This window comes from Diorhabda carinulata, chromosome 5 (genome assembly GCF_026250575.1).
Source record: "Diorhabda carinulata isolate Delta chromosome 5, icDioCari1.1, whole genome shotgun sequence".
Lineage (NCBI taxonomy): Eukaryota > Metazoa > Arthropoda > Insecta > Coleoptera > Chrysomelidae > Diorhabda > Diorhabda carinulata.
The window spans coordinates 12,731,066-12,757,722 of NC_079464.1; the positions used below are offsets into that span (position 1 = coordinate 12,731,066).

At 32.5% G+C, this 26,657-nt stretch overlaps 1 protein-coding gene across 1 annotated transcript in view; it reads right to left on the reverse strand.

Annotated features, from left to right (window-relative positions):
• Positions 1–1,232: 1,232 nt before the first annotated feature.
• Positions 1,233–26,657, reverse strand: part of LOC130893599 (CD63 antigen-like) — a 31,049-nt gene continuing 5,624 nt past the window's right edge. The window contains exons 2-5 of the mRNA XM_057799822.1: positions 17,303–17,491; positions 5,395–5,574; positions 5,063–5,263; positions 1,233–3,120 (exon numbers count right to left, since the gene is read on the reverse strand). Coding sequence (XP_057655805.1) covers positions 3,046–3,120; positions 5,063–5,263; positions 5,395–5,574; positions 17,303–17,491 — 645 coding nt within the window. The 3' untranslated portion in view covers positions 1,233–3,045. The remainder of the gene's footprint in view (positions 3,121–5,062; positions 5,264–5,394; positions 5,575–17,302; positions 17,492–26,657) is intronic.

Consider the following 26,657-nt stretch of genomic DNA (forward strand, 5'->3'; position numbering starts at 1 on the left):
CATGTTACTCAAAATATTTTATAAAGACATAAAGAAAAGTCGAAACGTCAATTTCTCATCAATCTCTTAAAAATTGGTTTAAAAAAAACTAATTATAAAACAGATATAAGAGAGAGAAACATAAGAGACCTAAAATCAAAAACATTTAGAAACATAAACACATCAAAATGTCTAAGAAATAAGAAATTAAAAAAATATAAACTAAATTCAACATTTCGTAAATGTATTCTGCCGTTCTTCAAAGCAGAAAATAACTATGTACTTTCCGGGCTACTGCCTCGACGAATATTGAATAACATCTCATCTGAAGAGATTTTTGTGGATATTAACATCCCCAATGACTCGCAATCGCAAGAAGAGGTTTGTAACCACTGACTAGTTTCGACGTTATTACGTCTCATCAGAGTGGTATAACAACTCTCGTTCGGGATCAAAGATCGTCGCTATTTGGTTCATGTAGTTGAACATTCCCCATCAATCGCTTAGTGGCGTCATCTTATTTACAACTGCGAACCTCTGGACAGGTAAAAATCTAGCGTAGTCGCGGATAATATAAATTTTGATGTTAAATAAAGTGTGTAAATTATATCAAAATAAATGATTTCTCTATATATATGTTTCTAAATTTCTAATTGATTGAGATGTTATGTAAAGCAATATAATAGAGTTGTTCAATCGTGACCTGTTATATCTCCCTTGTCTTTATAACATTTTTAATTAGTGTTGATCAGCTGTTTCGACTTGCTGATGGATGCGATTACCTGTCCAGACTTGCTACTGCAAGATTATTATAGAGAATTGAGCAATCGAGATGCAATCAAAGCACCCTATCATTATTTTCTTTCCATTATTAGTAAGGCTACTGCAAAAAAATACAAAACATCTGTGATACTTAGTTCTTAAAATTGTGGTTCTTTCGTTTTTAGATGATATTATTCCAATAGATGTTAAGAGAAGTACGACTCAAGTTGGAGGTAATAGCAGTCGTAGAAACATATTTTGACAGTGTTCCATGTTCTTTATAATGGAATTAATAAATTGAAAAATTGTTATAACTTGTTTTATCCACCTTTATCAATAGGTGTAATTCTACCTATACAAAAAACGCATGGAGAGGTTTCTTAGTATTCTATAACATTTGATAGAATGTTCTGATCCTCAACAGTCTAGGATGCTTCAAAAATTAATCACTAAAACCATACTTGGAATGCCCTTTTTGTGAAAAAAAAACATTTTCCTGATGTAATTTTATTTATTATGAAATGTTAATATTATACAAAATAGACCCAGATAAAATATTTTACATTCAACAAATTATATTTTGTCATATAAATCAATACTGGGGCTCAAACTACAATCTTACAAAGTGAAAAGAGGAACACGACGTCATTTTTTATTGTCTCATATTGTTTCAAAAAAATCTTGAATAGATTAAAAAATTTAAGTCATAAACAGAGATTTGGCAACGTTCCTCCAAAATTTTACATTGTAAGTTCACTAATTTGCCACCGTGTTGTCTTAAAATCTAGTTAGAATATGTTTTTAGTTAATCCTTTGTAACTATAGGTACTATCGAGCTGGTTGCAGATTTTTCATCTCATACGGTAATTGTACAAAGGTTGATGCATGGAAAAGAACAGTCGATCAGCTACGACTAGGCGAAGTGCAGTCTTGCCCACAACTTTGCATTTTATCTAGGAGCGATCGCGTTGTTAGAAAAAATTAAGCATTTTATGATTATCTTAATGGAAGAACAGCTTCTCAAATGGTTTGATGAAATTCCTAGTGGCGGCTCTATTTCGATGGGATACATTAAACCCCCACCTCCATTTTTACCCCCTTTTTTTCCTTTCCATGTGAAGCAGAGAGTTAATCAATCATTTTAATTTTGTTTTAATTTGTTTCTTAATAAATTTGGAAGATATATAAGCCTCTTACAACAATATAGTTTACACTGACTAAAAAAATGTGTTTTTTATTCATTTTGAAAAAAAACTTATATAGGGTGGCGCAAAAGAACGCATGAATTTGAATTGAGTACTGGGAGTGCGAAGACAGAGCTGGTTGTTTTGTAGGCTAAGGCATCCAGTTTTAGTAGCAATAGCGCAGTGGACCGTGGCGCATCTCGTTTTCTTCAAAACTAATGAATCTGTTATTACTATTCAAAGGCTTTTCCGCGTACTTCGTTGTGTTGCCGCTTTTCGCACAACTGGATTACTTATGAAACAGAAGTCGCCTGGTCGTCCTCGCACGGCGTGAACTCCACTAGGCGGCGCGCTAAAACTCTGAACTTGTCTAGACGTTCGCTGCGGCGCATCCTGAACGATGATTGTCAAAAGTAATGAAGAACCATTTTGGGTATTTCAAAACCAATGATTGCTCGTCGAAGATTTTGTTAACGTTATAATATTCGACGGTTACGTGGCGCCCCATGTGAAGATTTGATTCGTTCATGGGTGCAAAGGTTCCGAGTTACGAGTTCAGCAGAAAACTACCCACGACCGGGATCCAGCAGGACGTCGAGGACGAATGAAAACATTGAAATCGTCGCGATAATCCGAGTCTGTTCGTTCGAAAGAGATCGGCTGCTTCTGAGCTTCCAAAAACTAAAGTGAATAAAATATTGAAGAAGGAATTTTATCTTTATCCTTAAAGAGAGACAAATCGGCAGCCAGCTCTTAATAAAAAACGTCAGTTATCACAAATTGATAGTTAAATTTGAAAGAGTGCTTTTGAAAATGACAAATGTGACAAATAATTTTGATCAGATTTATAATCAGTCGTAGTATCAAAATTCATCTTAATCTAAAACAGGGAAATAATTTACATAGTTGGAGATTCAAAAATACTTTCGATATTATTCCCTGTACAAATAATATGGTTAAAAAGTGAAAAAAAGTGCACCTGAAGAAAAAAAATTCTCATCGTGTGTACATATTCTTAGTAATAAAGGTACAAAAAGACTAAAAATCTCAAATCAACGGAAAAACTTTTAAACTGAGAAGAAAAAAATCGATAACAAATAAATAAAATTTTTCATTTGTTTTAGGCGTATGTATGTCTTCTGTAACTGTTCCTGATCGAACTAGCCAGACACAGAGCGACGATTGCTCCCAAAACCTGAAATAAACAAAAAAACATGAGTTAGGCATAACAAATGCCTCAAGTATTTATTATAAAATATGAGTTATACTGAACACACTGTTTACACTACCACTCACAATTAGACTGTCTTTACCTTCAGTCTTTGAAGACGATAACTTGTTCTTCAGGGACTGAAGGTAATCAGTTTACGTTCCATCTCTGAAGACGATAACTCGAAACTCTAATATCAAACAATGTAATTGTCAGTGGTGGTATAAACAGTGTGATCAGTGTTAAAATTACTAAGGATCCAAAAATTCCACCTTAAATTCGGAGTTTTTAATAAAAAAATCCCCTGTCTCTTGCATTTTTGGAAATATTCTACACAAATAAACTCCTGGACATAATTAACGCACCATTTTAATTAATCTGAATATTTCCATTGTGAGCACAAAATAAATTACGTTGAAATAATAATGAACAACTACAAATTAGTGGAATATGATCTTAACATAACCTCATTTTTTTCATTAAAGTTTGTTTTCGCTCGAAATAATAATAAATAAGCTATCATACCTCCAAATTGAAAAAAAAAGTAGACAAATACAGTAAAATAGAATAAAATGCATATGGGTCAACCCTACTACCCCTCCCCTACTCATTACTATTGTAAATGTTTATCAAAAGTTTGTAGTATATTCTCCCATTCATCAATAGCGACCTCTATGAGTTGGTTGTGATTAGATTCAGGGGAACTAAGACTTCGAATCTCCTTTTTGAGACAGTCCCATAGATGTTTTATAGGATTCATATCTAGACTGTTAGGTGGCCACTCTAATAAAACCACGTGAGGACGAGCGTTGTTCTGCATTAATAGAAAATTTGGTTCAATAAACGGATCAAAAGGCATTACATGTTCGACAATAATGTTGTCTAAGTAATATTGGGCAATCATAGACCTCGCATGTGTAAGAACCAATTCCGGACGAGCATCGAAACAATTCCTCCTCAAAACATTTTAAAACTATCACCAAAAGGCAAACCAGAAGCCAGACATATTTACGTCCGGAGCTTTGGGTCTAACTCTAGCTTCATAGGAGAACTGAATTCTGATGTAGTCTTGCAAAAAAAACGTAACAAACCGAAAGTGAAAAAATAGTGAAAATAAGAACAATTATCGAGAGATTTAACATGAAATATCAGGATAAATTGTATGAACCGGCATACTAGGACTAAATTCCCAAACGCTAGGCTACCGATTGACATACCTCACTGTGTAAGTTTTTGACCATTCTAGAAGGTCTTGGAAGCCCGGATTTTGATTCAAACTTCTCGACTCATTTTTTAATAAGTCGAAAATCGGGCGCATAATTCAAATGAAGAATATTGTAGAATTTTTCAAGCCCTACAGTCGCCGAATCATCGGTTTTGTAAAACTCATCCACGTTCAATACACGATCCGCTCCATAGCGACCTAATTCCCAAGAACCAGGCCACCGATCGACATATCTCATTGTCTATGATTTCGAACGTTCTAAAAGGCATTGGAAGCCCGGATTTTGATTAAAACTTCTGGACACATATTTCAATCAGTCCAACCTCTGGCGCATCATTCAACTGACGAATATTGTAAAAATTTCCACGCGCTACAGTCGCCGAATCATCGATTATGTAAAACTCATCCACGCACAACCCACGATCCGCTCCATGGCGACTAAATTCCCAAGAGCCAAGCTATCGATTGACACACCTCTCGCGCCCCTCCGAATAGCTTCGTTCACGCAATAAGCAATACAGTCGATTTTTCTTTGGAGACATCTTGAATTATAGTTATATAGAAGGGGGAACTTCCTTAGACATTCTCTCGGAGTGTGAGACACTACGGAGCTCCAGAGTTTTTTGTCTTAGTCTACTATTAATATTTATGTTATCTATTCTTGAAATTTGGATAAAAATCACGTTTAAGGTTATTTCTTACCTCTATGACAGCAATACCAATTGCTACACCTCCAATAATTTTAGAATTCTTCTCGATTTCACCTTGCAATTTTATAGCGCAACCATCGCTGTTGACATCGTTGTTGGGACTTGGACATTGAACCTCGATGTTTCTGCAACAAGAGAGTGGTACTTTCGGAGTCTGGTAATCTTCTGGTCCAGTAACACCGCAGCACTTCAACTAAACACGGGGAAACAAAGCGATTATTTTAAATATATATATATATATATATATATATATATATATATATATATATATATATATATATATATCACTACACAAAAAGATGATTTCATATAATATATACTCACAACTCTTTCGATGACATGCATTGTTTCGTTGGCTTCTGGGTTTCTATCCATTTGATCGAAAGTTTTTTCCATGTTAGTCTTCAATGCTGAATAGAAGGAGTTTTGGTCTTTTATTTGAAGGAAAGCGTATACTCCGATGGCTACTTGTACGATGAAGATGGTCAGAAGTATGATTGCATACTAGAACAATAATAATCTGATAAAAAAATCAGAAAGAAAGTCTATGAATAAAATTACACAGATAAATATATGGAAGGTGGTTTAATATATGCTGAAACTCGTATTAAGGCGACGAGAGAAATATTTTACTAAAGTGACTATTAACGAAGATGTGAAATAAAAATTTCTGTCCGCATTTAAATATGTTAAATTTAGGAAAAAATACACGAGGGTTGTTAGTGAATATTTATAATTTGATATGCCATTATTGTTTTTCAAAATATTTTCTATTTGGATCAATACACTTTTACATGAGTTTGAAACAATTCCATTCGGATTGGGGTACCTCCAAAATATGTGATTTGAATGCGTGAACCGCTTCTTTTGGTATAGAAAAACGTTGATCTCGCAATTTATTTTTGATCTGCGGGAATAGAATGAAATCATTGTGTGTACGGCATCGATAATTTGACTTTTCAAGAACTATATCTCAATAACGAGGCCCCATAAGGGTTCGTTTTCCCGTCAAGCTGAAAATCAATAAAATTGTTTAAAATATAATTGAAAATAAAATTTGTTATGTTCCTCATCATTTCCGTGTATGTTAAATTTTTTTCAAGGGCAAAGGTCAAAAAATGAAAGTTTCGCGATTATCAGCAAAACGGTAAGTTTTATCATAAAAATACCTTAGACGAAAATTATAGATCATCAAATTATCTATAAAAAACGTATAAATACTTTTTTCTTACGAGTCACCGTTCCTGAGATATAATGATTCAAAAAGTTGTAGTAAAAGTTGTCATATTTAATGGTTTCGCGGATATATTTTCTTATAACATTGAAACGATCTGAGGCTTTTAAGTATTTGTAAGACATTTCTATTGACTATTGGAAACTGTCATAAGCTCATCAAATAAATTATTAATTGACGAAGATGTTGTGAAAGTTCGAGGATGTTGTTCTGCAGCTTTGGTATTTGTCGTGCAATCATTGTAGCCATTAAATACGACAGTAAATCTGAAACATTATAACTTTTACAACTATTTGAATCTATAATGATTCAAATAGTTGTATTTCAGAAACGGTGGCTCGTAGGAAAAAAGTATTCATACATTTTGTGTAGATAATTTTATGATCTCCAATTTTTGTCTGAAATATTCTTATGATAAAACTCACCGTTTCGCTGGTAATCGCGAAAAACTCATTTTTTTTTTACCTTTGACTTTCCTTAATAAAATAATTTTTTTTCCATACACGGAAATGACAGGGAACATTAAACTCTCTGTGGTAGAGCGTTGTCGGTCTTATATAGAAACACTCTGTATATATTGAGTAAATGATGAGTATCTTCTCTATTTACAAAAATCCTTTTTTGGCAATGTTTTTTTTTAATACAAGCAAAATCCTACTGTTTATTTCCTTCAATTACAATATCGTCTTCATATCTCAAATTAATTACCAAATGATTCTGAATGCGATCCAGAAGTTGAGTAGAAGCAAAAAGATGATTTATTGTAAAGAATAAGTTTGTAGCGTTCGTCAAATAATTCAAATTCTGTTGTTTAATTGCTGATACTGTGCGTAAAAATAAAATACGATCGATATTTTTAATATGGAGTGAAACTATTCGTTGGATTCTCTATCGGAAAAAGCAGGTGTATACGATCATTCCCACTCAAACAATGGAGTGGCAGACAGATGTTACGTGGGTATGTGAAATTGGGGAATAAGTATTTACATTATGAAATTCATATATACTTCAATGCGCTTATTTATTATACTGATAAATTCTATGATTCATTTTTTTTATCGGTTGGAAAATATTTCGATTAGAACTTCCAAAAGCGATTTATTATAAAGTTCTTCCAATATCAATTGCAGATTATTTAAACCTTTGCGTGCAAGGGAGTTTGGTTTAAACACGGTACAAGACGTTTTTTTCATATGTTTTTCACAATTTTTCGAAAATTTATTTACTCTAGTTAATTTAGAAATTCCTATTATAATTGATGAATATTTTCCTTTTTTTAAACATTCGAATATATTTAAAATAACTTGCTGTGTTTGTATATCTAAATATTTATTATCAAATTGATTGTCTTCATTCGCCCATGGTGTAAATAACGCCTTAATTTCTATTTATTTAAAGAAATTTAAGAATTAAATTAAATATTTCGAATATTTATGTTTACGATTCGATGTTTTCATTGGTAAACAGTGGAAATGATGAGTCCACGTGGACTGACGGTTTGTTAGATGCTTACCAAATTTGATACGGGTAGTAAACATTATTTTTTATTTCTTAATTTGGTACAAATTCCGTGCGTATTTATGAAATATTGAATATATACACTATACACAATAATAATATATACAGAGTGTTCCAATGCAGGAATATGAAGCCATAGTTTATTTTGTTAAATAGTGGTTTTGATAGCTACTTTTTTATGATAAGTAAACTTCTATATCATGCCAGATAGAGAGTAATAAAACTATGAAGCATTCGTAATCTTCGTTTTTCAAGGTTTGCAATATATATTAAACATTAATTCAATTACTAGCACGGCCTTAGGACTTTGGTCGCTTTGAGGCTAGGGGGGTAGCAACAACCCTCCTGCCCCTCCCTTGGTGACACCATTGCTCTCTCGTACATAAAAATAAGACTATAAGACACTGATGAATTATAAAAATCTTTAACCTTTTCACTGCTTGTCTTGGTTAAAATAGATGCAGAGTAAAAGTCCAAAAAACAATTTTCCCTTATTTAATGATCTACGCCGTATAATTATTTAGATCTGGGAAAATTATTGTAAATTTACTTGGTGGTAATTGACTGGATTATATCATAATTCAATCAAGTGGAATTAATAATATAAAATAGAAATTATATATTATTTCCGTTTCCTTTCGTTATATGTTTTTATCAAATCTAGTCACGTGGACCGGCATTTTATAATAAAAAAATATATATTCGGTTAAAATGTATTTTGAATAATTAAAATGTCATTGCTAACTACAATAACGGTTTTTATCAGTTTATGTAAATATAATAATGATAAAATTATACATCACCACACCTGTCACTTTATTAGAAACACTCATATCTAAATACTGCTATTACAATTTATCGTTGTTCCTATTATACGAGGTTTCTCTCAAAAATATCGAATCTACCTTCATATCTCCGCGACTTTTCATCAAATCAGCATCTTCGGAGTCTCGACGTTGTTATTGCAACTTTTGGATCTTCGTTTAATTCAAGATGTCGCTTAAAGGACATCGGTTCAAGAACAAATACTTTTAGAAATGGAAACATGCTAAGAACGTGTCCTGTGAATAATAATGCAGAGATTTGAAAGTAGATTCTTCAGTCATTGACAAGTTAATGTGTCAAATATGTATTATTCGACTTTAAAAGGCATTTGACTCCATAAACCACCATCAATTGTTTGAAGCTATTGCAATTTGTCGTATAAACAACAACAATATATGTTTAGAAAATCTAGACATTAAGGGCATAAACTTTACGACGATGTTGTGATGATCTCAGATCCACTTGATGAGGCAAATTAAACGTTGTTAGAACTATGTAGAGCTTCCCAAAAAGAAGACTTATATATAAACATTACAAAGATTAAATTTATGACAAATTCAATCAGTCTTAACCTAATGTTAGAAAGGAACATCCTACAAATATCTGTGTGACATGAGATACAAATGAGAAGAAAAAATCCAACATACGGACTAAAAAGTAGGTTATGACTGCATTTGGCATAACCTTTGGCATTTAAGTTAGATATACCGAAATGTCTCAAGCGAAAGGTGTTTGACCAATAGGTCCTCCCAGTATCACCTTATGGCTCTGGAACAGTAACATCGACACAAAAAACTTTGAATAAAATAAGAATCACTTCTCAAGCTATGAATAGGTCCATGTTAGGGATGACATAAAGAAATCAAATCCGAAACGGAGAACTGCGTAAAAAACAAGTTACGGATATAAATGAAACTGGGCTGGCTACGTTCTAAGATTGTCACATAGTAGATTGACGTGGGGAATACTAGAATTGCGTCTCAGGATGATGCAGAAATAGGAAACGGACGATTTGAAAAAAGTGTTTTCCAATTGGATCCAAAATGCTTAAGACTGAGCAAAATGGTCTAATATAAGAGAAGGCTTATGTTCAGCTGTGGATGGGACAGGCTACTAAATCATAAAATAAATTTGCAAAACTTGCCGGCGCTTGTTTTGACAAATATTAGGCTTGTTGAACGATGTCTGTTTTTTAGTTAGTTACGTAAATAACTATTACCAAATCATAGTCCATTATTGCTTCTACACAAACTTTTTCGGCTTTGATTTCATTGACATAATTTCGTTTTCCTTGCAATTATCAGCTTCCGTCAATAATATTTTATTATTCGAACTCTAAATAGGTCAATTTTCAAGCTAAAAGTTTAATGCCTTTCTGTGAAGGTCAGCAATTCTTACAATAATGAATCACATCCTAAAGATGAACCAGTTCAGTTAATCAAGTGTTATTTCAACTTTCAAATTTCTTCTACGACATATTTTTACAAAACTATTACATGGTTTGACTGAATTCTTTGAGATTCATTTCCTTATTAGTAAAATAGTATACGGTGCATGTATAAACTAAATTTTGTAACCAACGTTTAGACGAAGGGGTCAAAAAAACGTGTTCGTGTTGAAAAAGGGAGTCTACTTCTTCAAGTAACATGAGCGATATAAAAACTACGCCAATTATGTCATGATCAATGCCACAAAAATGTAGCAAAAAAATTTTCTTGTACGATGGTTTTGAGACAAATATTTATCAATCTCCTGCGATTAGTTTCTCCGATTTTTTGAAACACTTCTGTCAAATAAATGCTTATGTACGTCGCTCTAATGGAACGGTGACAACATGTCCAGTTAATCCAAAAAAACAGGCTTGGATATGCTCCGTGCACGAATAACTTTAGTTGTATTTGGTTTGTCTTGGAAGACCCATACAGATTGTTGTTAGTATCGGGTTCATGTGCATAGATCCATGGTTCATCGACTGTCACATCTCATAAATATCTTTAGAAGCACCGTGATCGAATTTTCTTAGCATTTCTTTGCACCAACCGACACGAGGTTTTTTTGAGCGATTGTCAAATTTTTTCCCGATCCAACGCGAATAAATCTTTCTGACAGCCAAATCAGAATTTTCTTGTGGTAATAAATTTGAAAAGTATAAAGTACTTTTTTCAAACAAAAGGAAACCAAATGGTGTTTCATTGCTACGATCCCACAATGGTTTTGTTCTTATTTATTATTATTATTTATTAGTTTTTTTATAAACAAACAACGAAATAATAATGGTAAATCGAATTTTATTGAAATGTACGCCTAATTGTTGTGAGTATTATAAAAACTTTGGCGTTTTGAGGGTTAATTTGAGATCAGAAGATCAGATATCTGCAGTATTTTTATATCATGAAGGGTATACGGTTAAGACTTGCAGTTTCATTTGAATGTAATTCAAAAAAGGATAGAGATGAAAATCTTTATAAAAATAACTTAAAAAACGATTAAATCTTAAACTCACATACGTTTATGGAATTTAGCTGATTATTTCGACTGATTTATGAATATATTTTAGTAGAAAATTTATATTTTATTCTTGATCTATATATTTTTAACAAACACGAGTAAGATTTTATAAAACGCAGATTTAGCTTCAGCAATGTTGCTGTGTTTCAAAATCGTGAATAAATAAACAAAGCATAATAAGTAAAAAATTCAAAGGCAGATGTTTCAAACAATATATTATCAACACCGCGCACGTGTTCAAGATAAAATATAAAATGTTTCATATGGTTATTTATTTAAAACAAACGAAGTACATGAAGACGAAGTACATGAAGACGAAGTTACTGAATGTGAAAAAATAATGCGGAAATATTCAATTGACTCGTTCTACTATACAACGTGTTGAATTATAGTACAGGCAAATTGGTGGATTTTGACCTAAAACGAGTTTTCGAAATTTGGGACATGAATCTCAAAAAAAATTTGAAACGCGAATAGCTCGAAGACTAAGAGGAATTCGAAAAAAACTGCCGTAACAAAAAATGTAGAATACAAAATTCTCTACATACCAGATGTTTGTCCCTAACATCTAAATATTCACCTTAAAATGAGTTTATACGCTCAAAAATATTATGAATGACAAAAATACTAAAAATGCACAGCACAAAATTCTCTACAGATTGGTCTCTAACCTCAAAACTTCGAGCAACACTACTAAATGCACTTGCTCACAACTGGATGGTCCTCACGAAAACTGTACAAGGCCACATAACAAAATTTCACTTCGAATAACTATTTTTATATTCTTACTTAATCCTTGCCTCTTTCAGATTCTTTTCTACACAATTTCGGCACTAGTTTCAGTCAAAACTCCCGCTTATCATGTAAAAAACACTGTTTAGACTCTACAGTAATGCAGTATGGACTCGGCGGCCATTTACTTCTAAACGCGTCGTCTGCGCACGCGCGTGGTTGTTTCGTGAGAAAGAGACGAGAAGAAAGCTTTCTTTCTCTTAAACCAAATATCTGAACTGAATATAATGTCACGACTCGCAATCGATTCTGTGTAATGTGCTTTCACAAATACAATTTGAAACTTTCGAATAAACTTTCTCTTGGATATTTAACGGCATATTCACGGAAAAACGGGACATTTTGAATTTTCTAAGCATTTTCAAAATTGTAAGAATAAAAATACATCATCCTGAGAATGTTTTTATATGAACTTGGAGCTGAAATTCCAAGCTTCAAAATTAGTCAAAATCTCGTTGGATTTGCTAGTTTATATGCCGAGTCATTGAATGTTCAAGTTTTTATCTGGCCAATATACCTCTTCATCTAGCAAGATATTCGAAAATTTTCCAAGTCGTAAATTATGCTAGTTTACCCGAGTAGAAAATAGAGATCTTAATGAAGTAGTTTTCAAAGAGTTAGAGCAGGTTTTATATAATTGTCCAATTTAAAAACGAATGTCCACGGGACTTCAGGAGTAAACGTATAAACCAACTACTCCGGGTATCAAGTACCTCGCAGGTCATTGCCGTTGTGATATTCGTATTCAGCGGCCGCCAAAACCCCGAGTAGTGAAATGAAACTAATTCCATTTCTTATTCATAATTTTTTTCCACAAAGTTTCGTGAGGTTGTCCTGAATTGAATCCACTTTGGTGCATCTTACTGCTCACATTTTCCTAGATTTAATATTTTATTTCCTCGACTATTCGTGAATGTTCGAAGAATTACACAAAATTATCGATGTGCTACAAAAACCTTTAAAATATCGTGTATAGTTCTTCAAATATCAATTGCAGATTATAAGAACTCTTTACGACAATTTTGTTTGATCTACCATAGGCGTAGATACCTCATTTTGTAAATTTATTCGTTTTTTAAACATTCAAATATATTTATATATAGAAATCTTTATTATTAAATTCATAACTGTTTTTGTTCACACTACACTGTGCAGTTTCATTGTCTTCATTCGCCCATGGACTAAAGAACGCCATATTTTCATTAATTTAAAGAAATTTATGAATTAAATAAATCTCACCAAGCCACGCCACTACTTATCGCAGACTGTCTGGCAGGAATATTTCAAAAAAATTGTGTACATACACCTTTCGACAGTTTCGGCCAATAGGAGCGTATTTATGTATACGATATTTTTATTGGTAAACAGTGGAGATAATGAGTCTACGTAGACTGACGGTTTGTTAGATGTTATTTATTGATTGTTCCTCCCATAACTGTCTTCTGTAATTGATATTGGAAGAACTGTAACGCAGTAAGGAGGCACATGTAGGTTATATATCCAATACGACATTTAAAATATTTTCAATTATCTACGAAACACCCTGTATATGTAGTTCAATGTCCGATAAGTGAAAAAGGTAATCAGTTCTATTTGCGAGTAAAATATTATTGTTGATTAAGTCACTGGAAGAGTCTTAAAAGAATTGCTTAAAATTACTTTTACAAAGTGAGTCACGTTTCTCGAAGTAAATTGGAACTAATTTAACGGTAAAACTAATTTAAATAACTTTCTTCGGTGTAAGAACATGAAATTTGTTTACAATGGTAATAGCTAAATGTAGAAAACCAAAGTTGAAGCGCTCTAATGGAAAGATAAAAAATTAGATTAATCACTTTTTGTCAACAAAACTAAAAATTATGAGATACTAAAAGCTAGACTCACAACAGCACTTGTTATTAGTACGGTCAATATAGACATTTTAAATAATAAAAGTTCCCAGAGAGCCAAAAATTTATAGAGCTGTGATTTACTACTACAAATAAAGTTTGAAAAATCCACATCGATCCTATGTATGCTACAAAAGTTATTCGAAGTGATTTGGATTTTTATGGAGAACGGTAAGTTTATATCGCGATTCTAAGTGTCACATTATACATGATATGCACTAATTTCCACTCCAACTATGAGGTAATGTACTAGACGTGTTTTTTGACCTTGGTTTCCCCTGTAGGCCCACTCCACTAACTGTCACAACCATTTTAGAATAATTGAAGGGAACAATACACGTCAAGTTCCAGATATTACCGTATTATTTTTATTTCTCATGATATTTTAATCAGATTCAAACTCTCGAAAGTCTACTTCAACAAGCATATCTTCTTCTGTTTATTCTTCTTTTTCTTCCTCTTGCTGGATGTTCTTAATTGTTGGAATGTGTCATTGTTTTCTTCGTTAAAAGGACCACAAGAATCTTCCTCTATTGTTCTCAATTGGACAAGATTGATCTTCGTCATCGAAAAGGCTAAACGTACCGGAAATTGTTTACAATCGAATGGTAAATCCGTTGGAATAATCAGTATATCTGGGATCATCCCTTAATGATTGTTGCCTCAATGACGTTATTTATCGTTTTTTATTCATGTTACGCAACACCTGATCCTACTTCTAACTGAAAATTGTGAGGTGGTAATCCAGTGAATTTAAGTCATCCTGGTTTATAACGGTGTCGATTGATTACAAGGAAACCAACTGTCTCGGAAAAAAATTCTGAATGGTCGCAAAGATCCTCGACATGTTAAAACACGCTGAATAAGCTCCCAATTTGAGTCTGTGATGCGACAGAAATCTGTGGGTAACGTGATCGAGGTGTCCACTGCTTAAGCGTAGTTAATCCACGAAGTTGGTTAGATGGAGGTGTAGAAATCGACCGATGCCTTAATTTATACTGAGGTCCATTCAGCTATGGGTTTATCTTTAAAATTTTCTTGCGTACGTTAATGTTATTTTCTTTTTTTGAAAATGTATTAGGAGCGATACACTTTCATGAATAAATATAAAATGTTATATCTAACATCAACTTCTTTATCCTGACAATGATATTTAATATTTTTTTGCATCATTTATCAATATTAATATCGACATTACTAACAATTAGGATCTGATACTTTGTCGTTTCATTTCATTTCGCACGTTCTGTTTGGTTTCGATTGAATTTGATGAATCATATTTCTATTTTGGATCAAGGTTCCTTGCTAATAATTTCGTAAGTTAGATATTAAAACAAACACACATTCTTCTACTTAATAGTAGAAAATTTATACTTTGGAATAACACCTAATAATTTCCCTATAAAGTGGATATTAGTTGATAATATTTCGTTTATTGGACATCATTATTTGCATATTATAAATCAATCAATAATTTTATATTCAGAAATGAGTTTTTAAAGTTTGTGAAATAGCAAATGAAAAAGTAAAACTAAATTAACTTTAATGGAAAGACGGGTGAAACAATAATAATGATTTAACACCCTCAACGGGGTCACAAAAATTTTCTCAAGATCCTTTTGTTGAGGTGAATCAGTCCCCATAATCTTAGTCAACACATTCTCACTTATTTCCTGCCACAACTTCCTGTTTTTTGTCTTTTCCTGTCAGTATATAACCTCTACTCTGCTTAGGTCATTTTCCATTTTTTAACCATTTTGTCCTAGTCCTGCCGCGTCTTTTTCTACCAAAGGGATCCCATTAATTTCTACTGGTCTCATTATTGTCTTGTTAATCTTAGTTTCGGTTTAATTTTGAATAATTTTCTATAGGTATGTAAATCTCCATTTATATTAATTAATCTTTCTTTGATCTCCTTTATTATTGATCATACATGAATTTGCCTAATTTTCTACCCCTGAAAGCATTAAAATAGAAATAACCGGGTGGTTCTACTTAAAAAATGAAGAAATTTGATATTTATGAAGTAAAACTTTGAACAATCTTTTTATACACACCCTGTATGAAATGAAATATTTTTCAATACCAATTCAAATACTTTGACCTTGCTAAAAGCAACCGAACAGAAACTATTTTCATGTCTTTAAGGGTATCCTCGTAAAAAATAATTTGTAAGAGTCTGGAAGGGTCAAATTTGAACTATGAGCGCTCAAATGAAAACTGAGTATTTTATGATGCTCTTGAAAATATGTCCATATTTTTAACAGAAAATATCTAACTAGTGATTGGTTATTCAAATTCATCACAAAAGAAATTTGGCACGAGTACGATTTTCGTGGTGCCTGAATTTGACGATATCTCGCTTCGTTTTCGAAATATCGATACTTGAAGTTGGAAAAATTTATTTTTATTAAATATTTGTATATGTTATTAATAGACCATATATAAAAGGACTACAAAAGGTCTAGTCTATTTAGATACGTCCCTACTGCACCTACGCCATATTATGTATATTTCTAAGATATTTAAACACAATTTTTTTCTATTTATTTATGAAAGAAATGAGTTATACAAAAAAAACACTACCTAACCTAAATAAATAACTTTTGAAAGCATTCAGAACGTACTTTTTGCTAGAAAGATGATATTTCTACATTAAAACTATCATTAAATATTTTTTTTCATAAATGATGAAAAACAACCGACAATTCCTTATGACAAACATCAAATTATTCATATATTTATCGTATGTTGAGTTATTTTCAACACAGAGTGATTAAAGTTATCGAAAATGGCTTATTTTGCTATAAAAATCTGTTTTTTTTAATATAATTTTGGAATATCAGGGTAAATAATATAAAAATTAAATAAAAAATATTTTGTTTATTGAATTACAAGATTCATATTGAATTTGAAGTGATAAAATATTCATTTGAAACAAAGTATTGAACGCCATCTGTTCAATAAAGCGAATTTAGAACTAACTTTGAGTATCGATATCTCGAAAACGAAGCGAGATATCAAAAAATTTCATTCTTCATTTTCGATTTATTTTGGCCAAATTAAGCCAAATCCGCTGTTAAATCGCGCCAAGGAAATCGTCCTCTCCCCACGAATTTTATTCTTGTTCATGTTAATGAAATATATTGAGTAACAACTCTCACGTTTGTTGAATAGTAGAAGTGTATAATGTTATTATAACAGTGCTTTTAGGGGTCAAACTAATAACAAATAGATAGTTTTTAATGAAAGTGACCTTGATCGTGCAGGTTCCAGTTTTATATTTAAAAAACATAATATATTGTTTTATTTTGACTCGACTGATATCAATCAATTGATAGATTTTCCTTTTACAGGTCACTTTGCTGGAATATTATTTTGAAAAAAACCATAAAAATACGTTCCCTAGATAGTTGTCTCGTGTCAAATAATTTTGAAGCTGAAAATGTAATCTAGTGGTACTTACCGTTGTCAACATGCAAGTACTTTCTCGGACCGCACCGCAACATCCTAAGAATGCAGTTATGAAGACAATGGCGCCGATGATGATACAAAGGATTGGAGCCAGACCAAAATCTGCTGGAAGGACTCGTGTGGCATCGCTTACATTGAACTTTATCAAAATTCCTATTATTACTAAGGCCAATCCTGCAAGCTGAAAAAAATAAAAATACATGAAACACTAAAATAGCAACTGTTTTGTTATAACATACGAGGAGGTACCCAAAAGTAACCGAAATAGCATTGCGATGGGTGGAGCTTTTGTAGTTCTGATTTCTGCCGCAACTCGTCGCCAGTTCAGTGTCGCGCGGGCCGTTGACCTGCCACGTTCTGTTCGTCACTAGTGACTGTTTTTGCTGTTTCACTGCTGCTTCGTTGTTTTATGATGGCAAATTTAAGTGAACAACGTACCGCTGTGAAATTTCATTTTCTACTCGGTGAAAAAGCTGCTGAAACTGTTTTAATGTTGAAAACTGTTTACAAAGATGATGCTATGGGAAAAAATCAAGTGTATGAGTTGTTTTCTCGATTTAAAAATGTCGACATGTCGATTGATGACAAACCTCGCTTGGAGCTCGGATGAGCAAACAGGTGACTGGTTCTTCCACCATGACAACGCACCTTTTTGGTTAAAAATAACATGCCCCACGCACCTTACTCGCCTGACCTGGCTCAGTGAGACTTTTCCTTGTTTCCACTCATGAAAAGGGGCATGAAAGGACGGCGATTTGAGAACATTGAAGACATCAAGAAGAGAACGAGACAGGAGCTTGCAGCCATCTCTAAAGATGAGTTCAATGTTTCGAACAGTGGAAGCACCGCTGGGACAAACTTATTACTTGTAATGTAGAGTATTTTGAAGGGTATAAATTTGTTTTGTAAATATTTGTAAATATATAGCATTTAAAAAATAATTCCGGTTATTTTTGGGTTCCCCCTTGTGAGCGACAAAATCCATTCAAGTCGCACGCTCTAGCAAAAAATCTGTAGCTAGTTTTAGAATGAGTAATCTATGTTGATATTGAGTTATTTTTTTTTTGTACATTTTGGTAAAGAAAAAATATCAATCGAAGAGGAATCTTAAAGGATGTAAAAAATAAAGTAACAGTGAAAAAAATACAAGCTTAAATTCGTTAAAATAAGAATTTATTTCAAATTAATATATCAATATTTAATGTTCCCTCCAATGGCCCTAATATCAGCTTCCAATCGCTTTTTCACGGAACGATCTTGTTCGATGCTATCCCATTCTTCAGTAAACGCCATTTTGAGGTCCGATTTGATGGATGGTACAGGCTTTATAGTCTCAACTTTTCTTCAAGTTCATCCCATCAATGCTCGATAGGATTCAAGTCAGAGCTACGCGCTGGCCAATCCATAGCAGCAGTTGTGACATCCTGTAAATACTGCGATACGGAACCATTGGAATGAAACGTAGGGAAATAAATTTCCTTCTATATATCAGTTCGCAGTAAATCGCCAATTTCAATAAAAACCGATTCGGTTTTACCTTCCGTTCTAATGCTTGTCAAAACAATCCTGGAACCTCCTCCAAAAGACACGTTTTCTTTTATGCAAAACTGCACGAATATTTCTCCAGGTCTTTGGTAAACTCGTCCTCTTCTATCGCTTCCCCACTCTGCTTTCGTCTGTAAAGAGAACGAAGCCCGATTGTTCGTCAGAACAATTAACGTATTAAATCGTAGATGGACTGCTCAGTGGGCTGGGGTTAATTTGGGGTCAGTAGCTGACCTTTTTAGTTTAAGGTTAGCTGCCTTAAGTTTTCTTCTGAAAATCCAATGAGGGCCTGGTTTCTCTGACAATGAATCGATTATCTTGGATGTGTACTTTTTCTTCCGGAACCGCGTCTTGAAAGAAAGTTACCAGTCACAGGTCTTCGAATTGCTCCCTAATTCACGCTATAGTCCATATCTAGCCCCCAGTGACTGCTGATCTCAAAAAAATGCTTACTGGTGAAAAATTCAGCTCAAATGAAACCGAAGCCTATTTTGAGGTAAAAGACAATTCCTTCAACAAACACGTCATCGAGAATTTAGAGAACCGTTGGAATGATTTTATTGCTCTGAATGAGATTAAATTGATGAATAAAATCGATTTTTGGCAAAAAATTTGTTTTTCTTTGTTAGTCACACGACTTGAATGATGTGTTATGAAAAAATTTTGAATGTCAATGTTATTTTTAGTACTGTAACATGTAATATAAGAGCGTTTGTAATTGTATTAACTAGATCAAAACTAATCATTCTATTAAGATAAACTGACAAAAATTATTTTATCTCAATAATATTATTACTAAACAATCGTCAAATTAACAAGTACGTAATTTTTTCTTATCCTGCCTATTTGTGAAGCATTTCATTTGGTAGTCAATAAAATTAGTCATGATAGTTTAGTTTTATGATTATTGTGTATTAATATTACAAAATCTTTATAATTATTAAACATTACGTCAGCAGTTGAACGTAATTTACATATAAAACTTTGTAAACAATTCGTTTACTTAAATTATATGAAATAAAATTTTCGAAAATATTGGTATCAGTTTTCAGATATTAATTTGCGATTTCGAGGATTACGAGGCATGCTCAACAGAAAATACCTTTTCAATGAAAAAGTTATTTAAGAAAAAATATAATAATAATAAATTGATGGAATTTTTGTAAAAAACTCAATAGAACTTTTTCAAAGCAAATAGAAAAACCTTTAAAATGAGCACAGTCCAAAGTCTTTTACATAAGAATTGACTGATTTGTAATAAAAATAAGGTTTCTTCTTTTCTTTTTCGATGAAATGTAATAATTATACCCTCGCCATTACCACCCTGATTGAAATTAATCGTAGTCCACTTGCAATTAATTTTATTTATGTTTTTAATACTTATTTTAAAAAAATATTCGATTAAATTGAACACTGCATTTTCGTGATCTTGAAAAAAAAAAGAATTTTTCATAAATAAACCAAAAACTATTCATGTTATGAGAAATGGTTTCAAATATTAATTGTAGGGTATTTCTTGACAAAAACTTTCAAAGTTTGACTTTGTACTAATGTACTATTCGCGTATTAAATGTGGCTTACGAAACCCCATTGAGCTGTACCCTTTTCGAAATCGGGAGTTGAAAAAAGTTTTAATTGATATGACGTTGAAGTACTTGAAATCCCATATAAAATGCTTTTAAAAAAATTCTAGCTTGAAAATTGAACGATTTATTGTCGAAAAAACAACTGTTTTATTAATGATGATGGAATATAATTCAAAATTCTTCTTATATTAATTTCTAAAAAAATTTAATTAATTTTAAAAATACTTTTATTTTTTTATTATTTCTATGTTGTTATTTATTTATTATCTATGAGGAAAGGGTTGAAATATTCAAAAAGCAACACTTCTTGAAAATACAGACGAAATATTGTCAATTCAATATAAATACACTTTTAAATAATTTTTAATTATAAAAGAATCGTTGAGATTATTTTTCAACTTTTCATATAATTAGGGTACGATTAGCAGGGGATGCATGAATCTGATTGATCATAAACGTTTTTGAGAATGTAACAAATTCACGATAAGGGGTAGTTTACACTCCCAAAAATATAAGATTTCGTAGAAGAGAGTAATAATTCAAATTTTCAAGAAGATCGATTAGGGGGGCGAAACAATAAGTTGGCAGTTTTCCGCAAAAATAGGAGACATATTGGTAGGCGTATTGTCACGAGGTAAAAAAGTCTACTTCAACAGTCAACGAAAAGTATCAGCAACAGAATAATATTGGAGAATTATTGGCTTCAGATGTTTTCTTAGAAGCACATTTTTCAGATGAACTCCATGTTTTCAAATATATTTTTGCGTCTGGGCTATTATGATGTACCCATATCCGTTCGTTTGAAATATCAACTTGAGTAGCTATCTAATTAACCATCGCAAAGTACAAATTTTATTGAAAATTGCTGGAGCACCGCCAGAAAATCAAGAAAAAGCTAAGACCAAAAAGACAATGGTTGGACCAGATAAAGGAAATGGAGCAAGAGAAAATACTGGAAGCTCTACAAAGAAATTCAAAGAATGCTAAACATTTTAGTTTAGAAATTCTCCGTCATCGATTTATGTAAAAGTAGGATCATAAAAATTATATCACTTTTGAATAAACTATATTAAACAGATTGGAAAATTCATTTTTGAAGTTTTTGAACAACTTGTATAGTTTTCTTTGGTAATTTTCTTTAAACTAGATTCCCTTATCAATTTGTTTATTATTATCGTTAGGCATAAAAAATCATCTACTGGTAACTACCTTGAAATAACTACAGTTGCGCAGCTAGGTCAAATATTTGTATAATATATATGCTAATATAAAGTGTTTATTGATTTCTTCTTTGTTTAACTTCCGTTGCTAATGTATATTTGAAAAAACAGGAATATAATAAAATGTACAAAGCGAGTTATAGTTACGAAATAATACATTGTTTCATTGAAAAGTAAATTGAAATTAGAACTTCAGGAAAAAAAATTATAACAAAGGTAGCCCATAGAAAAACGTGGAAATTATTTTCAGAATTTTAAGTCCACCACTAGAAGGCTTATTTGAAAATATAAAATTAAAGAAGCAAAACAAGTTAATGACAGTGTTCCAATAATTAACACCTAAAAGTAAATCTTCACCAAATAAGCTAACTCAACGTTTCAGAGCAATTTTCAATAGAAAAACTCAATAAATGATATTTGGCAACACTGTACCAGCAATCATACCAAAACATTGCAAGAATACACAGAAAGCTCATCTCTTGATCAGATATTGGTTCAAGAGACAAAAGAAAATTAGACAATGGTTTGGGGAAATAAGATCTTATCTGGAGTCTGAGAATCTATTAGATGTAACTAATAACGCAATATGTTTTTTCAATTACGCTGAAAATGCGTTTTTCCTCCATATTGCATTCAGCCTCAACAAAAGCTTGGATATTTGGCAACACTGTACCAGCTATGAAACAAATCAACTGACATTTCAAAATGTTATAAATTTCTTACCAGATGGATGTGAAAATTTGAGATATTAGTTAAGGTAATTGAATCAAATATTTGATTTTGATTTATTCCAAAACATATCGAGGCCCATTTTGATGTTTATTGATGCTGTCACATATGACATTTCAATTGTCTCGTTTTCGACACACTTAATTCAGCCCAGTTTTCAGTTTCTAAACCTTTTAAGACTCTTTGGAAGAAATGGACATATATTCGAAAAAGCCTCAAGTTCAGTTACAACAGAAACAATCCAAAATGGTTTCGAGGCATACACTTCATTACCTATCAATGTGGGAAATGTAAAATTTTCAGAAACAGAACAGAATTCTTGAGAAAAGAGAAAGCAGAAAGCAAAGAAAATACTGAAAAGGAAAAAAATGTTGTTGCCCAGCCTGGCTGTTCTGGAATCAATGTAAGAACTAACTCAGTCAAGGAGGCCACATCTTAAAAAATACTTGTACACTATGTTCAAACTTTTTGAATTTGAATCTCCCACGACTTTGTCAGTTCTTGTCACCATTTAAAAAGGCTCTGTTTTGGCCAGAAGAAATCAAATGTGGAAATAAAAAAGAAAAAAAATTCTTCTGCTATTACATCTGAGAGTTGGCAGGAATACCATAAGTTTTAATAATTCAATTTCAGAGAAATCTTTAGAAAAAAAAGAAAAGTATTCAAATATAAGGGTGTGTCATGAATAGTGAAATGAAGTGTCACGATATTAATAATACCGGAAATGTTTTAATTATCACAGTACCTGATACAAAAACTCATGTTCTCACGTCGTTTTACTGTTATCGGTGAAATATCTGACAACAGATTAATCTTGGTTAACATTTATTTAAAATATAAGAACCAACTACCCACAAATATCAAAACAGATAATTCTTTTTACAGTATTAGAAATGGAAAATGCATAACCCAAGTTGTAAGTATCAATACCATATTTGAATTTACCTCATCCAAAAAACTGCACTGGGCATACATTACGACGCTCGGCGTCTCTATTAGTGGATTCCGGTGGTGATATGATTCAACTAAAGAAGCATGGTGGGTGGAAATCCAACCAAGTTGCGGAGATTTACTTAGACGACTCGATAAAAAAGAAAATGGATTCCGCATTGAAACAACTAGTTTGACTTCAAGCAACCTGTTCAAGATCCTACCAACAATCCAATAAGTACTAATACAACTATAAACGGTGTTATTTCTTTGAACCCGTTAAATGTTTTCAATTCAACTACTAATATCAATGTAACTTCTTCTTTACTTCAAATTAATAATGCTCACAGTTGTACTTTCAATATTACTATCACAAAATAAAAATTGATAAAAGTTTTGTCGAATTTACGGACGTAGAAAAATTTTTGTATGAAACTCGTGAGTAAAGTACCTTTTTTCACTTTTAGGAATTGCCGCACTCGCCTTGTCAATATATTTTTTCAATGACCATTCACTTGATACAAAACCAATTAGGAAACAGTAAAAAACCAATTATTTTATTTAAAATGAAAATGTCTAGCTTTCAGAGTTTCAGTTTGTTTTGTTCTTTATTGTATCTTATAAAAGAAAAATTTATGTGGGTTTTTGAAGAACAATACCTACATTTCATCGAAAAACATTTGACTTTGTTTTGATCTTAGATGGTGGAAAAAAATTCAATGACGCCATCACTCAAAATGTTTGCTATTATTAATTCACGTTCAGTCACCATTTTTTTAGGCTAATAATAATAAAAAATTCAGTGTGTATCGCGATGAGTGGTATGCAGCCTTAAACAATTCGTTTCAATTATATCGAAAACAAAAATCAAATGAAAATGTCAATTAGCTCGGCTAATTTAATATTTTATAGGTTTGAACGAATTCAATTATTGAATGACGATTAGAGTAAAAGAAAAAAGAAAATTCAACGTAAATCATAGTATATCTTTAAATACGCAAATTTTCCTATTAACAAAATATCTCTCCTCAACATTTTCCTTAATTATTTTTCTAGAATCCTTTTAATATAATGAATGTTGAAATACGAGGTCTGGATATTTAATACCGGGACTGCACGCGGGTATCTAGATATCTTGTCTATGCACGTCTCAAAACAAATTTCCGTTTTTTTCTCGTGCCGAAAACCATCTGTGACGAAAACCATATGTGACGGGGACAATTATCTATCTCGTGTGCGTGTTTTTGAGTGGTGTAAGCGCTTTAGTGATGGCCGAGAGAGCACTGAAGATGACCAGCGCCCTGGTCACCCTATGACTGTTTCAACTCCGGAAACAGTGACCAAAATCAAACAAATTGCGCATGCAGACCGTCGAAAGAGCATCCGGATGATTGCCAAGGCTGTAAACGCCGATATAGAAACGGTTAGAAAAATTTTAGACGAGGAATTACACATGACAAGTCTGTGCGAAGTTGATACCAAAAGATCGGCAGAGCTCCTAAAGGCACTCATCAAAAGAAGACTTCCAGCACTGCCTCGATCGATGGAAAAAAGAACGCCCCGAGAGTGTTTTGCAGTACGGAACTGTCATTTTCACTACATGGAACATTCAAAACGCAACTTTCGGTATGTAATTGAATACAGAACGAACAACTTTCAGATGGCGCGTCGTCTAAAAAATAAGTTGACGTTTGAACTACCATGATTTGCTACGCTTGCGACTCAAAAACTCTTATTTCTGATTTTATCAGGATTGTGTTCTTAGTGTTTTGTAATTTTCTATAAAATGCGTTATTCACTGCATCCCTTTATTTTGTTGTACTTGACTTGAATAATTGAGTATTTCTTAATATTTTCAATATCGAATGAATAACACATTTATATTATTAATAACTTTATTTATTTGTTCAGTTGTTTTTTGTAAATTCCAAGGTCGCAAAGTACACGCAAAGGCGAGCAAAAAACGAAGAAAACATGAAATCAGCTGTTTCAGACGATATCAGAATAGAAAGGTCACTTCGAGCAGTTGCAAAAACACATTAAGTTGATAGAATGACCTTAAAAAAATACATAAATATGTATAAAGCTAAGCTAACGCTTTCCTGACGTCAAATAATAGTACAGTCATCTTAGTCAAAAAAGGGCAAACTCGGATTCTAACATAGTAAAGGTAAGCGTTCTTCTTCAGTTTTTTATATTTGAAATATTCCGTTTCTTCTGCACATCTTTTAAAAGTTGTATATCTTAACGGATGATACAATGCCGGCCATCAAATAGCGAGAATCCTATCTTTACAAAAAGGAATAAGAATCACCCCACTGCGAACTGATTAGTAAACAAGAAACTAAGTCCACATTAGAATATTCAATATTCAGAATCAGTGACTCAATGAAATGTATAGATAAACAACATCATAAAAAACATTCATCCCTTGAAATTCCTAAATATAATCGGTTACTAAATCGTATAATAATGAGAAAATAATGGACATGAATAGGGTATTATACATAATTCGAAATATTCTTTATATAATTATCAGTTAGGTATTTTTAGTAGGATTTCCGGTTAGAGGTAAGCTGTGCAAATATGCGATGTACGAGGTCCGTTTTTTTATCAACCTCCAATCGCTCCACGGGAAGAAGAAAGCGCTGTAGGCGACTGCGGCTCTCGCACTACACACCAAGCCATTGTTGACATTCAGGCGTAAGTCGGCATTATGCTACAGCCACGTAAACATGTCCACCATGGTTCAACAAGTTGGCAGGAAGGGTTAAATAAAACAGCTGATTCACCATTAACTGCTTTATCTACGGAGTTTTCAGATATGACAAATCTCTTTGGTATCTAAAAGTGTACCAATTTTTTGGTAATAAAATTATTGTTTTATATGAACTTGTCTTTTATTTATAGCCTATCGGAGGTTGAATAAAACGGCCCTCGTATTAAAGGTTAAATTATTTTTGTGACCTATAAATTATTTGGCAACTGTGGCGTCAAGATCATCCATCAACAAGTCGATTTGCAGATTCGGTAGACTTCCTACCAGAGTCTAGCACATAGAGAGTCCAAACAATTGGAAGGAGACGGTAAGATCTTTAAAAAGATGCTCGAAAAGTGATTTCAACTGTTTTGAACAGACTTTCTAACTAAGTCTAGGAATATCTAGAAGAGATGCTATCCAGGAAACAATGTTTTTGATAAATACTCCTTAGACTATACTCTACAAAATTACAAAGCAAGGTATGACAATAAGACGAAAAATGCATGCTTTAGAAAATTTTTCAGAAATCAAACAATATTCAACGAAACGACTCCTAGAGGTTGTAAAAACAAAAAT